Source organism: Peromyscus maniculatus, chromosome 2 (assembly GCF_049852395.1).
Source record: "Peromyscus maniculatus bairdii isolate BWxNUB_F1_BW_parent chromosome 2, HU_Pman_BW_mat_3.1, whole genome shotgun sequence".
Lineage (NCBI taxonomy): Eukaryota > Metazoa > Chordata > Mammalia > Rodentia > Cricetidae > Peromyscus > Peromyscus maniculatus.
The window spans coordinates 147,627,142-147,642,653 of NC_134853.1; the positions used below are offsets into that span (position 1 = coordinate 147,627,142).

The 15,512-nt window shown below is 41.3% G+C and overlaps 1 protein-coding gene across 13 annotated transcripts in view; it reads right to left on the reverse strand.

Annotated features, from left to right (window-relative positions):
• The window catches only part of S100pbp (S100P binding protein), a 44,863-nt gene that overhangs the window by 4,269 nt on the left and 25,082 nt on the right, over positions 1 to 15,512 (reverse strand). For 11 of the 13 annotated variants that reach the window (XR_013049345.1, XM_076565132.1, XM_076565130.1 and 8 more), the window contains one exon: positions 3,222 to 3,306. Coding sequence is in view for 10 of the 13 variants with exons in the window: in XM_076565132.1 (XP_076421247.1) it covers positions 3,222 to 3,306 (85 nt within the window). In the remaining 3 variants the exon portion in view is untranslated. Of the gene's footprint in view, positions 1 to 3,221; positions 4,130 to 15,512 lie in introns of all 13 variants that reach the window. The other 2 variants (XR_013049344.1, XR_013049346.1) reach the window with 1 other exon arrangement.

The window sequence follows — 15,512 nt, forward strand, 5'->3', positions numbered from 1 at the left end:
TTCTTAGCCAGGTGTGGTGGGATCACACATGTAATCCCAGTATGGGGGAAGCCAAGGCAAAGGGGTCAGCAAGATGGCCCTGTGGGTAAAGGGATCTGCCAGCACACCTAACCAAGCTGAATTCAAGCCCAGAACTCCCCGTGGGAAGAGGGTTGTGTTCTGACCTCCATGTGCATGCTGTGGTGCAAGTGTCCAGCTGGGCCTTGCAATACTACTGACTCAGAAAAGGATTCTTAGACCCTTTCTCCCCTGGAGTGAAGGCTGGGACATTACCCAGGGAGTTGTGAGAAGCAGCCAAGTTTGGGAATAATTTGAACAGTACTTGACTTTTATCTACCACTATATGAGACTATCTGTTGAATTATTTAAACACCCTCTTAAGTTAATATTAGTGAAAGCCTACTAGGAAAGTACTGACATTAATTTCTACACTAATAAGGAAATTAAACCTCAGGTTAAATAAATTTCCCAAGGTCACATAGAGGAGTAGGGAGAAAAGCCTGGATTACAATTCATTTATCTGACTCCAAAATGTAATTAGTAACAACTATGTTACATTGCCCCCTCTTTTTTGAGGGTATGTGTGTGTGTATATGTGTGTATATGTGTGTGTGTGTGTGTGTGTGTGTGTGTGTGTGTGCAGAAGAGCTTACAACTGAGCTACATTTCCATCCCTACACCATCTGAGAACTGCTTATGTTTTCTGGTTTTATTTCATGTTATTTAGTTGTTTGTTTATTTATTTATTTAGAGAATCTTGCTATGCATCCTGGAATTTGCTATGTACCCCAAGATAGCTTAGAATTTATAGCAATGGGGTTGGAGAGGTGGCTCAGAGGGGCTGGAGAGATGGCTCAGAGGTTAAGAGCACTGGCTGTTCTTCCAGAGGTCATGAGTTCAACTCCCAGCAACCACATGGTGGCTCACAACCATCTGTAATGAGGTCTGGTGCCCTCTTCTGGTGATCAGGTACATGCAAGCAAGCAGAATACTGTGTATAGATAAATAATTTATAGCAATTATCCTGCTTCTGCCTGCAGAGTGCTTACGTGCTGTGGTTCTGACGGAAGCCAGCATAACTAGAAGACTAGGCAGGAAGAGTAGATGAGGTTGGTGAGTCCAGCAAAGCACACAGACATTCTCAGAGGAGTGATGGCTAGCTGGCTGGAAGCCAGTGGCAAAGAGTGAGAAAGAAGGGAGCTTGACTTATGCTTTAGGAGAATCTGTCTAGCTTCTGATGTAAGAACAGTAAGCAGGCAATGACAGATGTAGGGCAATGACAGATGTAGGGTACTTGCAATAATCCAGGAAAAATAACGAAATATGGTCAGCTTTGGGTATATGTAGAAGCTGTATGATTTCCTTATGCCATAATATGGAGTGCGAAAGAAAAATGTTATAGTAACACCGAGGCTTTTGTGTTTTTTTTTTTTTTTGTTTTGTTTTTGTTTTTTTTGTTTTTCGAGACAGGGTTTCTCTGTGTAGCTTTGCGCCTTTCCTGGAACTCGCTTTGGAGACCAGGCTGGCCTCGAACTCACAGAGATTCGCCTGCCTCTGCCTCCCGAGTGCTGGGATTAAAGGCGTGCGCCACCACCGCCCGGCTTGTTTTTTTTTTTAAAGACAGGGTCTCGCTATGTAGACCTGGCTCGCCTGGAACTATGTAGACTGAGGTGGCCTTGAACTCACAGAGATCTGCCTGCTTTGGGGATTAAAGGCGTATACAACCCTAAGGTTTCTGAGTCACTGAATTAAAGTTAAAACTGTACTGCATCAAGAACATAGATTTTTTTTTCAAGATTTATTTATTTAGTATACAGCATGTATGACTGCAGGTCAGAAGAGGGCGCCAGATCTCATTACAGATGGTTGTGAGCCACCTTGTGGGTGCTGGGAATTGAACTCAGGACCTCTGGAAAAGCAGTCAGTGCTCTTAACCGCTGAGCCATCTCTCCAGCCCCAAACAGATTTTTTTTAAAAAATGCGTTTGTTTATTTATTTATTTGTGTGTGTGTGTGTGTGTGTGTGTGTGTGTGTGTGTGTGTGTGTAGGTGCCCATGTGCCACAGCTCATGTATGAAAAGCAGAGGACAATTTGCAGGAGTTGGTTCTCTTCTACCATGTGGGTTCTGGGGATGAACATAAGCTGAGAGCCTTGGCATCAATGGCCTGTACTCACTGAGCAATCTTGCCAGCTCAAGAACCCAGATTTTAGTTTAGTTTACCTGTGATAGTACATGCCTATAATCTTGCCATCCAGGAAGTAGAAGCATCATGGTTTTGATCCTAGCCTGGCTACATAAGGAGACCCCATCTCAAAACAGACAAACACACGCTCTAGATTTTTTGTTTGTTTGTTTGTTTGTTTTGAGACAGACTCTCAGTATGGAACCCTGGCTGGCCTAGAACTTGCAATGTAACTTGCTCTGTAGACCAGACTGGCCTCAAACTCAAGAGATCCACTGGCCTCTGCATCCCAAGTGCTGTGATTAAAGGTATGTGCTACCCTGCCCAGACTAGTACCCTGGAAACTTAAGCTGGGTATGGCAGTGCATGACTATATGATGAATAAGACTTGGGAGCCTGAGGCTGGCCTGAACAGCAAGACCTTGTAACGTTGAAGGAGGAGGAAGAAGAGGAAGAGGAGGGGGAGGAAGTAATTCTTGATTCAGGGGCCAACAAGACGCCTCAGTGGGCAAAAGCACTTTCTGCAAAAACCTGACAACCTGCCGAGCAGTGGTGGCGCACGCCTTGAATCCCAGCACTTGGGAGGCAGAGCCTGGGCTACCAAGTGAGTTCTACACAGAGAAACCCTGTCTCGAAAAACCAAAAAAAAAAAAAAAAACAACCAAACCTGACAACCTGAGTTCAACCCCTGAATTCATGTAAAGGTGGACGGAGAGAACTGACTCCACTGCACATGTACCACACATGCACGTGCTCCCCCCATACACGTCACATGTGCACAATGATAAATAAGACAGAAACCAGATTTTTAGAACCAGAAATTTTAGTGACAACCACAAAACTGAAGTGAACCAATCATGATCATAGAGCTAGTTAGTTAAATATTGTGCACCGAGTATTAAAACCTGAATTCTGGTCCAATTCATAGTTCATTCTAAGCCCATGTTTCTTTTTCTGGAAATAAAGACCTGGAAATCATATTTCCCTTGCAACCAAATTCTAGCCTTTCCACCTTCAGAAGGAAGAAGCCCCACTTACCGTGTAGTAAGATCTGAAGGATGCTGCCAGTCTGGGTTCTGCATATGAACTTGGTCCATCAGAGCATCTAGCTCTCCCAAGGTACCTGTGATAGAGGGATGAGTACTTAGTAAGCAGTTGAGTGTACTATGTTTGCCTCGATCAACAAAGCACATGTTTTAAGGAAAAGAAAACAGGCACTTGACCTTCTAATACCTGCTGGGATTATCACAAGCAGCCAGCACAGAAACTCTAGGCCAGACGGAGGCACTGCTTTTAGACAGTGACGGGGAAACAGAAATGGCAATGATCATTTCTTTAACACTTCAGAGGTACCTAAGAATGTGGCAGTGAACAGGACATGTCTCTCTGCCCTCACAGCATGTGGGAAGGAGACATGCAAGCAGCTGCTCAGACTGGGGTGTGGGAACCAGGAAAACTAGTCAGGGGTCAGAAGGAGCATAGACATCAGTGAGGTAACAGGTTATAGGAGGCTTGTTTAAGAAAAGTAGCTATTACAAAGGCTCAGAGACAAAGAACAGTAAAACACACTGAAGAAAAACTAAGTTTAGAGCAGATGGAGACAAGCACTCTTTGCTAACAAGAAAAACAGTTAAAGACAATTTTCCACAATCCTTGAGAACCTGACAAAATACTACATACTTCATGTTATCTTATTAAAAAATCATATATGCCAGGCATGATGGTACACGCCTTTAACCTCAGTCCTTGGGAGGCAGAGGCAGGCATGGGATCTCTGTGAGTTCATGGCCAATCTGTTTTACAGATCAAGTTCCAGATCAGCCAGGGCTGTTACACAGAGCCTCTGTCTTGGGGGGAAAAAAATCACGTATGTTCAAAACAGCTATTCTAACTTATCTTAGATAGTGTTCTGTTGCTGTGAAGAGACACCATGACCAAGGCAATTCCTATAAAAGAAAGCATTTAATTGAAGGCTTGTTAAGTTTTAGAGAGTTAGTCCATGATCATCATGGCAGGAAATAGACAGGTATGGTGCTAGAGTAGTAGCTGGTGGCTTTACATCATAATTTGCAGGTAGCAGGCAGAAAGAGAAACTGGGCTTGGTGTGGGCTTTTGGAAACTCAAAGCCCACCCTTAGTGACACACTCCATCCAACAAGGCCACACCTTCCAATTCTTCTAAAACCAGTAACTGGTAGAGGGACCATTCAAACCTATGAGCTTACGGTGGCTTTCTCATTCAAACTACCATGTAAGTGCACAGAAGTTCACTGAAATTTCAGTGTGTGGGTTTTTTTATTTGCAAGTCCTTTAAAAATAAGATTTTTAAAAAAATCATATGGAGATAAATGTTCTTAATATCATTTGAAGTAAATTTGTTTTAACTGTTTAATCACCCAGAATTCAACTTGTTCTTCTGTGACACCATGCTCCTCCACTACGTGAAATACTTTTTTTAAAAAAATTGTTTTTTTGCTGGGTGGTGGTGACACACAGCTTTAATCTCAGCATTTGGGAAGCAGAGGCAGGCAGATCTCTGAGTTTGAGGCCAGTCTGATCTACAGAGTGAGTTCTAGGTCAACCAGTACTCCATAAAGAAACCCAGTCTCAAAAAAATAAAAGTTTTAGATTCATATTTATGTGCATATATGTGTGTAAGAGACATGCAGGCCTGGTGTGCATAGAGGTCAGAAGAAGGCACTGGCTTCCCAGAAACTGAGTTATGAATGGTTGCTATCTACCATGTGAGTACTGGAAACAAGACCTGGGGCCTCTGTAAGAACAATTAAGTTCTGGACGTGACAGGACAAAGGTTCCTATATCTTGTCTCGGCTGTAACCATCTTTGGTTTCACCTGAAACTCTGCCCCTTCTTTATCCCCCACCCGTCACTGTGAAATGCCCCAGCTAATGGCATGGTTTGGCTTCTGTTAAAACTGCTTGCTTCTTTACTTCCTTCTGCAACTGCCATCCAGGATGCAGTTTTTCTGGGTCCTTTGCCTTTTTAAATGCTCCCCATAAAATACATTCAGGGACGCTCTGAAAGAAGTGCTTCTCTCCAGACAGTCTCCAGCAGGTCTAATGCAGAACCTCAAGTCAGATTTTGGTCATGCTGAGTGGTCTTTGGGTCTGTATCCTGCAACACGAGTAGCCACTCAGCCATTTCTCCAGCCTTAACACTTGGGGGCTAAGGCAGGAGGACTGCCATGGGTTCAAGGCTACCCTGGTCTACAGAGGCCACATCTCAGAAACAAATAAATAAACAAAAACCCAAAAATGAAAAAGAAAGAAGAAAACCAGTAACAGTAACACCACTACCCTGAAACTTGGGGCTGGAGAGACTGACTGCTCAGCACTTTCTGCTCTTGCAGAGGACCTGGGTTCGGTTCCCGGTATCCACATGGCTAACAGCTACTTGCCACTCCAGTTCCAGAGGATCCAACACCCTCTTATGATTTCCACAGGCAGCAAGCATGCACGTGGTACAGATGATATCCCATGTACATAAAATAAAAATAAATCTTAAAAAACAAAACAAAACCTTAAACTTGAGATTAAACTGCACAAAAACAAATAAAAATTAAACCCTAGTTGGGAAACAATTTCCCTAGACCAGTGGTTCTCAAATTGAATATGTATATATTAAGATGGAGATTACATAACAGATTGCCGGTGGCTAACACCCCAGAGTTTCTGGTTGTGTAGGTCTGGGGTTTCTAACATATTCTTAGTGCTGCCAATACTGCTTATCTAAGAACCTCTTTATTTTTTTTAAATCACCTTAAAATGTTAATAGTCTTTATCTGTTATTATGTATATATTATACACACACACATATATATTAAAATACCTTTCCCTAATTAAAAGCATTTTTAGATACAGGGAACTGTAAATGACATAGTAATAAAAATATAGACAATTCACTAAGTGCATCAATCACATTCCAGGATGGGCTCCATGCCCAGGACTTCCGTGATTTTTTTTTTGTGTGCTTTCAGTTTTTGTTTGTTATTTTTTATAATATTAGTTTTTTGTTTGTTGTTTTGGGGAGTGCTTTTTTTTTAAAGGAAGAAAGAACATGAAGTTAGGTGGGTAGGGAGATGGGGAAGGGAAAGTATATGATCAAAATATACTCAATGAAAAAAAAACCCAAATTCTTAAAAAAATATGTATATACATATATGCATACACAATTGCTTCTGCATTTTTTAACCATTTCCTAGAACAAGGTAATAAACACAAGTGAAACGAAGGTGAATCCTGTTCATTTCTAAAACAGCAATGAGATTCTATTCCTAATTTTAAACACACTCCTATAACCAGTTATATATACCTAAACAGAAAACTCAACTTCAATAGGCTGAGAGAGGGGACTATTCTCCATCTTTGTGAAGAGTTGACATTACTAATTATTTCCAATTACCTTTAGAAAGGAAAAACAATGACATACTATTGACTGAGACAAGATTACTGCTTTTCTTGTTATTTGTTTGAGACAGGGCTGTGTAGTCCCCACTAAACTAGAGCTCCCTATATAGACCCAACTGGCCTCAAACAAAGATCTGTCGGCCTCTGCCTCCAGAGTACTGGAATCAAAGGCATACGTTACCATATTATACCTGGACTGGATTATGGCTTTCATTTTTGTTTTTTCTCTGTGACAGGGTTTCTCTGTGTAGCCTTGGCTGTCCTGGAACTCACTCTGTAGACCAGGCTAGTGGATTATGTTTTTTAACATACTATATTGTAGAAAGCTAAGCAACGGAGGCAATGTGAGATGCCAGTGGCCGTGGGCTCTAGAGGCAATCCTATCCCACCTGTTTAACCTCATGAAGATGGGTTTTGTCACAGTTTGTACCATGAACATGGCAGGCTGGTGTCCCTTGGCACCCTTGTTTTATTTTAGACTTGGAATTTGGGGTCAGAGCTGATTGGCAGCATGGGGAGAAACCATGATGCAGAGTGGCAGCACGCTGGGGCCATTCATGGCTACCAGAATAGGCATATAAACGCTAACGGAGACAATGAATGCCTGCTAAATTTACTTCCCATCCATTCTGACACTTGTACTGTAACAGAACAAAGCTTTTTCAAAATGGGTGACATGATGACTCGGCAGGTCAGGGCACTTGACAATATGCATGCCAACCTGAGTTTGGTCCTTTTAAAGCAGTTAAAAGACAGAACCCAGCTGGGCAGTGGTGGCCCACGCCTTTAATCGCAGCACTTGGGAGGCAGAGGCAGGTGGATCTCTGTGAGTTTGAGACCAGCCTAGTCCACAAAGTGAGTTCCAGGACAGCCAAGGCTACACAAAGAAACCCTGTCTCAAAAAACCAAAATCCAGTCTCCCCCCACCCCACAAAAAAGATATCTTGGGCAGGGGTGGCGCAAGCCTTTAATCCTAGCACGCAGGCAGCAGAGACAGGTGAATCTCTGAAAATGTAAAAACATATTCACTTAGTAAGTCAATCTTACTTAAATTAGGACTTTTGAACACAACTATTTTCTTAAAAAAAAAAAAAAAAAGTTAGGTGTAGTTGTCATACTCACTAGTAATCCCAGTGCTGGGGAGGTAGAAGCAGGAAGATCACTAAGGTTCACTGGCCAGACAGCCTAGTTTAATTCACAAGGTCCAGGCCAATGAGAGACCTTGCAACAAAAAACCCAAGGTGGATGACTACTGAAGAATGCGCACGCACGCGCGCGCGCGCGCACACACACACACACACACACACAGCACGCACAAACACAGATACTTGTCTCATAAACAAGGCAGTGGCTATTATCACCCAGTAGCTTCTCTGAAACGGCCTTTTCATTACGTAGCCCTGGCTGGCATTGAACGCATTACATAGAGCAGGCTGGCCTTGAACTCAAGAGATCTGCCTGCCTCTGCCTCCCAAGTACACGGGTTAAAGGCAAGTACCATCATGCCCAGCCTTACTAAGTAAATTTTTTAAAATAAAAGCTATTGTCTGCCCTTTCTCTATATATTTTTTTCTTTTTTAATTTATCAAGGCAGGGTCCCCCCTACACCAGATCTAGCTTTTTAGTGCCAGGAAAAATCATTTTGTTTTAGGGATGTACTTTTTGGGATTCTTCAAATACTCCATTGTAGGGAGCATGTAAAGTCCTGAGTGAATGTGAAATGTTGACATGGGCATGGGCATGTCAAGAACCAAAGCCTCAGAGCAATAGGATTGGCAAAAATCTTCTGGGGTGAGGCTCAGAGGGATGGCAAAGCAGTCCTCTGTTCCAAGTGCCAATGTTGACAGTGTGTGTAGAAAATGTCTACTATAGCTCCCTTCCCCCCATGTTTATGGCCTGAAGATTGCTCCTCCTGGTTCAGCCGTATCCAATAACCTGGCCTCCCTAGTCAACTGTATAGAGTGAACATGCTGAGCTGCTTCTCCATCAGGAGCCAGTCCACCTGAGCCCAGCTTTTCTGTGTGCCTGTGTTTGTCGTTTCTTCATCCCCTTGCCACGCTATTTAGGTCAATGCCTGGAGCTGTGCAGAGAATTCCATTCATGTAATCCTCTTCACAGTGATGCCTTTGTTCTCGATGGCCTTGGTGTAAGAAAATCAATCCAGTTACCCCAACCTCTTCCACCCAAAGAGACATGGAGATTTGGATTAGTCTCCAGCTTGCCTATTTTAGACACATGTATGCATACAACACATACGCATAAACACAATAGGTGTAATAAAAGAAATTAGAAAAAAATATATTGCCAAGGTGGGTGTAGTGGCACAAGCCTTTAATCCCAGCACTTAGAAGGCAAAGGCAGGCAGATCTGTTGAGTTTGAGGCCAACCTGGTCTACAAAGCGAGTTCTAGGACAGTCAGGACTACACTGAGAAACCCTGCCTCAAAACACCAAATAAATAAAGAAGGAATGAAAGAACTTGTTCCTAAGAGTAATCTTTATTGTTAAAAAGGCCTAATAATCTGGATTATGATAGTTAACATTTATCAAGTACATATGTACCAGGTTCCCCACTAAATGTTTTACATGTATCACTGAATTCTAACAATCACTAAGAGACAAATGATATGATTTGTTTTATTCACAAGAAAACTGAAGTGTAGAGAAGACACTCAGCCATCATCTAATATATTGATTGGTAAGCCAGGATTCAAACCCAGGTGAGGCTAATAATCCAAAAACCTTCTTTCAGTTAATAACTTCAACCTCTTCCTCCAAATTTAGAGATGCTAACAAGAACTGGAACATTTAAATGTTCTCTTCTCTTCACAGTCTCTAACAGATGGGCTTTCTTGGACCAACAGTCAGTATCATGATTTTATTTTTAAGTTGTGGCTAAAAGGTGGTGAAGATTGTCCTTTGTTCTGTGGCTAAATGAAATTCATTGAACAATAAAAACTGGAGGGAAAAAACCTTACACTTCAGCAATTCAATCACTAATGTACACCTTAACTAATAAATACGAAGCTGGTACTGAGGAAAATTCCATCTAATAAGTGGCCTTAATTTAAAAACTGGGGCTGCAAAAGCACTGGCTGTTCTTGCAGAGGACCTGGGTTCCATTTCCAGCCCCACATGGTAGCTGCCAGTAACTTTGGCTCCAGAGGATTCAGTGCCCTCTTATGGCACCTGCTATCACCAGGCACATAAAACACTCATACACACATCAATCTTTAAAAAGTGAACAGATATGAGTTCCTGCTACTCAATTCTGACAAGTTTTGTACTTCTCCATATTTTGTACTGTATGACATACTACCTATTTCAATATAAAACCAAAGAACAAAATCTACCATCTGGCTAATAACTAGAACATACCCCAGCACCAACAGTTTATTAACAGAATCAATTTGATACTGTCCTTAGGAATGTGAGGTTTAGTAGTGACAGGAAAGGAAGTGGATACATATAATACACAGCCAGGCTCTAGAAGAGAATATAGTCAATTCTGACAGTTAACAGAGCAGCAGAAACACTCTTGGATCATGACAGATAAAGGAAATGAACAGGAAACAATGACCTATCTGACGGAGTCCTTAAGGGCAAGGAACTTGACTCTGTGGTTCTTTTTTTATTATGAAATCTAGCTATATGATTAAGAATCTACTCTTGGGGTTGGGGATTTAGCTCAGTGGTAGAGCGCTTGCCTAGCAAGCACAAGGCCCTGGGTTCAATCCTCAGTTTCAAAAAAAAAAAGGAATCTACTCTCTTCTCCCTGAACCCCAGGATTCTTTTGTGTACCTCTGTGTAACCACAGAGGCCAGAAGATATTGCTGGGTGACTTCCTTCATGACTTTTTTTTTTTTAAAGATTTATGTATTTCTCGGGGGAGACCTTGATCTGGAGGAGGTGGGAATGGGGGGTGGGCTGGGGGGAAGGGGAGGGGGGCAGGAAGGGAGAGAACAAGGGAATCTGTGGCTGTTATGTAGAACTGAATAGTATTGTAAAATAAAATAAAAATAAATAAATAAATAAAAAGATTTATGTATTTATTATGTATACAGTGTTCTGCCTGCATGTGTCCCTGCATGTTAGAAGAGGGCACCAGATCTCATTATAGATGGTTGGGAACCACCATGTAGTTGCTGGGAATTGAACTCAGGACCTCCGGGAGAGCAGCCAGTGCTCTTAACCACTGAGCCATCTCTCCAGCCCCATGACTTCTTTTTTGAATTAAAATCTCTCACTGAACCTGGAGCTCACCAATTGGCCAAACTTGTTGGCCAGTGAGACTCGGGGATCCTGCTGCCTCTGTCTCAGCGGTGAGACCTATTAGTGCAAACATGTACAAAACATAACTAATAAAAAATTAAAGAAACACAAGACTACTTTTCTCATTTAATTGACCAAAATCAAAGAAAATTACAAAGTACTTTCAGGGCCTGCAGTTAAGGCTTGATGATACAGTGAGTGTTTAGTACATGGGAGGCCCTGGAATTCAATCCTCAGCACAGACACAGACACACACACACAAAATTACATAAAAAATAAAACAATCTTTTTTTTTTTTTTTTTTTTTTTTTTTTTTTTTTTTTTGGGTTTTTTCGAGACAGGGTTTCTCTGTGTAGTTTTGGTGCCTGTCCTGGAACTCACTCTGTAGCCCAGGCTAGCCTCGAACTCACAGAGATCCACCTGCCTCTACCTCCCCAGTGCTGGGATTAAAGGCGTGCGCCACCACCACCTGGCCAAAACAATCTTTTTTTTTTTTTTTTTTTTTTTGAGCTGAGGATCGAACCCATGGCCTTGTGTTTGCTAGGCAAGCGCTCTACCACTGACCTAAATCCCCAATCCCAAAACAATCTTTTTAAAGTGTGAAAATAAAACCTTATTGGGGGGGGGGGGATCAGTAAGTTTGATAAACCCCTAGATACACTGTTCAAGAAAGCAAAACAAGAAAAATAAAACAACCCAGCCACGCACACAGATTACCTGCACTGGGACTGAGATAGAGTAACTCTATATACCCTAGGGCAGTTAGAGTAATAATAGGGAATATTACCAATAATTTTTCTTCAATAAATTAATTACTCAGATGAGATGGACAAGTTCCTTTAAGACAAAAGTTAAAATAAAGTTAGGGAGCAAGCATAGTGGCACACACCCAGCACTTGAGAGGCAGAGGGAGGCGGACCTCTGTGAATTCGAGGCCAGCCTGGTCTGCATAGTTCCAGGACAGCCAGAGCTACACAGTGAAAACCCTGTCTTGAAAATAAATAAAATGAAATAAAGTTAGCATTACCATGATCAAGAAAACTAAAGACAATACTTGTAAATAATAAAAATCCCCCTCCCACTCCCACCTCAAGACAGGGTTTCTCTATGCAGCCCTGGCTATCCTAGAATTCACAGAGATCTGCCTGCTTTTGCCTCCTGAGTGCTGGGATTAAAGAAATGCGCCACCACCACCCAGCTAAAAATCCTTTTAAAAGGAGGTGACAGGTGACAGGTAAGCAGATGAAGTGGCTTGCTGTGTAAGTCTGATGACATGAGTTCAAGCCCCAGAACCCAGAGAAGTGGGTGACTCTACAAAGTTGCCCTCTGACCTCCACAAGCATGGCATGTTAAACATTCACTTAACGTATGTCTGTCTGTCTCTCTCTCTTTCACATAATTTTAACAATCCTTTAACAAAAGAATTAGCAAACTGAGTAAAAGTGATTTAAGATTAAGAAAATATATGCAAGCTGCCCTAACATTATAGAGGCTAGGGGTTTTGCCTAGTATGTGCAAGCCCTTGGATTCAGTTTCTAGGACCACAAAATTCAGTCTATCAATCAGTGTAAGATAACATAATACAAAATAAAAGAAAAATACTATAAGGATATTTGTAAATACTATAAGTAAATGCAGAAAGTGCATTTAGTAAAATTTGCTAGTTGTTCAAGATAAAAATTATCACTTATAATCAGAAGGAATTTCCCTAACCTAATAATAGCATTTATGATAAAACCTATATCATCTATGATAAATCTATATCATAGTTAATGTGCTCGAGGCCACAGGCAGTACAGTAAGACAAGATAAATAAAAGGCTTATAAACTAGAAAGAAATCAACTGTCTTTATTTACAGATATTATCATAACAGCAAATTCTAAAATATCTATAAAAAAAGTTCAGAAAAGTAACAGAAAAATTCAGCATAATTCATCCAATATAGTCAAAATATAAAAAAAATCAGTATTTCTATAGTCTAGCAATGACCAACTAGATATTAAAAAATTTAAATATAATTTAACACAGCACAAACAAGTATTAAGTACTTATGAATGAACTTAACAAAATTTATACAAGACCTATAATAATAATAGCCAAAACATACTGTTGAGAGAAATTTAAAAATACATTAGTAAATGAACAAATATGTCATAGATGTTCATAGATGGAGGCAGAGGAGGATCAGCAGTTCAGGTCATCTCCAAATACATGATGAGTTCAAGGTCAGCCTGGGTTATCGGAGATCCTGTCTCAAAAAAAACCAAAACAAAACAAGCCAAGTATGGTGTTGCACACCTTTAATCCCAGCACTTGGGAGGCAGGGGAAGATGTATCTCTGAGTTCAAGGCCAGCCTGGTCTACAGAGTGAGTACCAGGACAGCCAGGGGGACACAACGAGACTAAAAAACCCAAGCAAACAAACAAAAAAGCTTAGTAAAAGTATATTTGCTAACAACGAAGCCATCTGTATAGACCAGATGACAGCTAATAGCCTAGGTGTGGTAATACATGCACTGCAGAGGCATACAAAGGCAGGCAACAGATCTCTGTAAGCCTGTTCTGCATAGCTTCAGAATAGCCTGAGCTACAGAGTAAGACCCTATCTCACAACAATACAACTAAAAAACAAAAAGCAAACAAACAAACAAAAAAACCCCACCTACTCAAGGGTGGAAAAGAGGACCTGAATTTGAATTCCCAGCAGTTAAGCTGGGATCAGGCATGGTAGTACAGGCCTTCAATACCAGCACCTGGGAGGCAGAGGCAGGCAGATCTCTGAATTCAAGGCCAGCCTAGTCTACATATAGCAATCCAGGACAGCCAGGGCTACACAGAGAAACCTTGTCTTGAAAACAAAAACAAATAAACAAACAAAAGGTAAGTATGTGTGTATGACTACACATACCTCAACCCCAGAGCTGGAGGCAGGGACAGATGGGTCTACGATCTTGAGAGCTTGTTTAGCCAGCCTAGCCTAACCTGGGGGCTTGAATTTTGGTGAGAGACCAAAGCAAGATCAAGGAAGTAAGGCAGAGTATGATAGTGAAATAAGCAGTCTTCCTCCGGTCTGCACAGATACATGCACACACATATACGCCTGACACTCAAGGAAAAAAAAGAGAAAAAAAAATTTCTTTTATTATTTTTTATTTTTATTTTATGTGCATTGATGTTTTGCCTGCACATGTCTGTATGAGGGTGTTGGATCCAACTGGAGTTACAGCAGTTGTGAGCTGCCATGTGGGTGCTTGGAACTGAACCCAGGTCTGCAGGAAGAACAGTCAGTGCTCTTAACTGCTGAGCTATCTTTCCAGTTCCCTATTATTATTATTTTTGAGACAGGGTCTTTTTTACATCTCCTTGGCTATCTGGGAACTCATTGTGTAGACCAGGCTAGCCTCATTTTACAGAGATCCACCTGCTGCTGCCTCCCAAGTGCTGGGATTAAGTGTATGCTACCATACACAGTTCCTTGCAATCTAGCTAAAAACCTAGCAAGTGTGTTTTGATTAATATATAAGAATCAACTGAATTTTTATACTACCACAGAACAGACTTATTTGTGTGTATTATATGTAGGGGGTGTTTCTGAGACAGGGTCTTATGTAATTCAGGCTAGTCTCAAACTTCTGAATGCTGGGATGACACTTGTGTGCTACCATTCCTAGCCAAACACCGCAATTCTAAAATGTATCTTTGACAAAAGCATCACCATATAAAATACTCAGGGATTCCAAAGACGTACAAGAGTGTACATCAAAAGCTATAAAACAGCTATCCATGGAGGCTCAAGCCTGTAATACCAACACTTAGAAGGCTAAAGCAGGAGAACAGGAAGTTCAAGGCCAGCTGGTGGCACACACCTTTAATCCCAGCACCCAGGAGGCAAAGGCAGGTGGATCTCTGTGAGTTCGAGGCCAGCCTGGTCTACAGAGTGAGTTCCAGGACAGCCAGAGATACACAAAGAAACCCTGTCTCCAAAACAAACAAAAAAGTTCAAGATCAGTCTAGGCTACATAAAAGCTTGAAGACACTGGGGGTAACAAAATACTACTGAAAGAAATTAAAGATTTGAATAAGTAAGGATCAAAATACTCAAGATATTCATTCATGCTAAATTTTACCCAATGTCTATAAATCCAATGCAATTTTAGTAAAATCCCAGGATGTGTTTTAAATAAATTAATAGGTTGATTCTAAAATTTATGCATCTGGGGGCTGGAATGATGGCTCAGTGGTTTAATTCCCAGTACACCAATGGCAGTTCACAACCATCTGTAATTTCAATTTCAGAGTATCCAATGCCCTCTTCTGGCTCCTAGGATACTACCCACACATGGTGCACAGACATATATGCAGGCAAAACACTACTACACATAATAAAATAAAAATTAAAAATAAAATTTATGCATCAATACAAAGAAAATATAATAGCCAAAATAACTACAAAACAAAACTTCGGGTGCTTTCCCACAGGGCTGACAGCTGAGTTCAATCTCGGGTACACACATGGTGAGGGAGAACTGACTCCTGCAAGTGTCCTCTGACCTTTGTATGCACGCTGAGGCAGCACACAGACACTCACAAATAATAATTGTCATCTTCAAACATGAAAAAAAGGAAAGAGC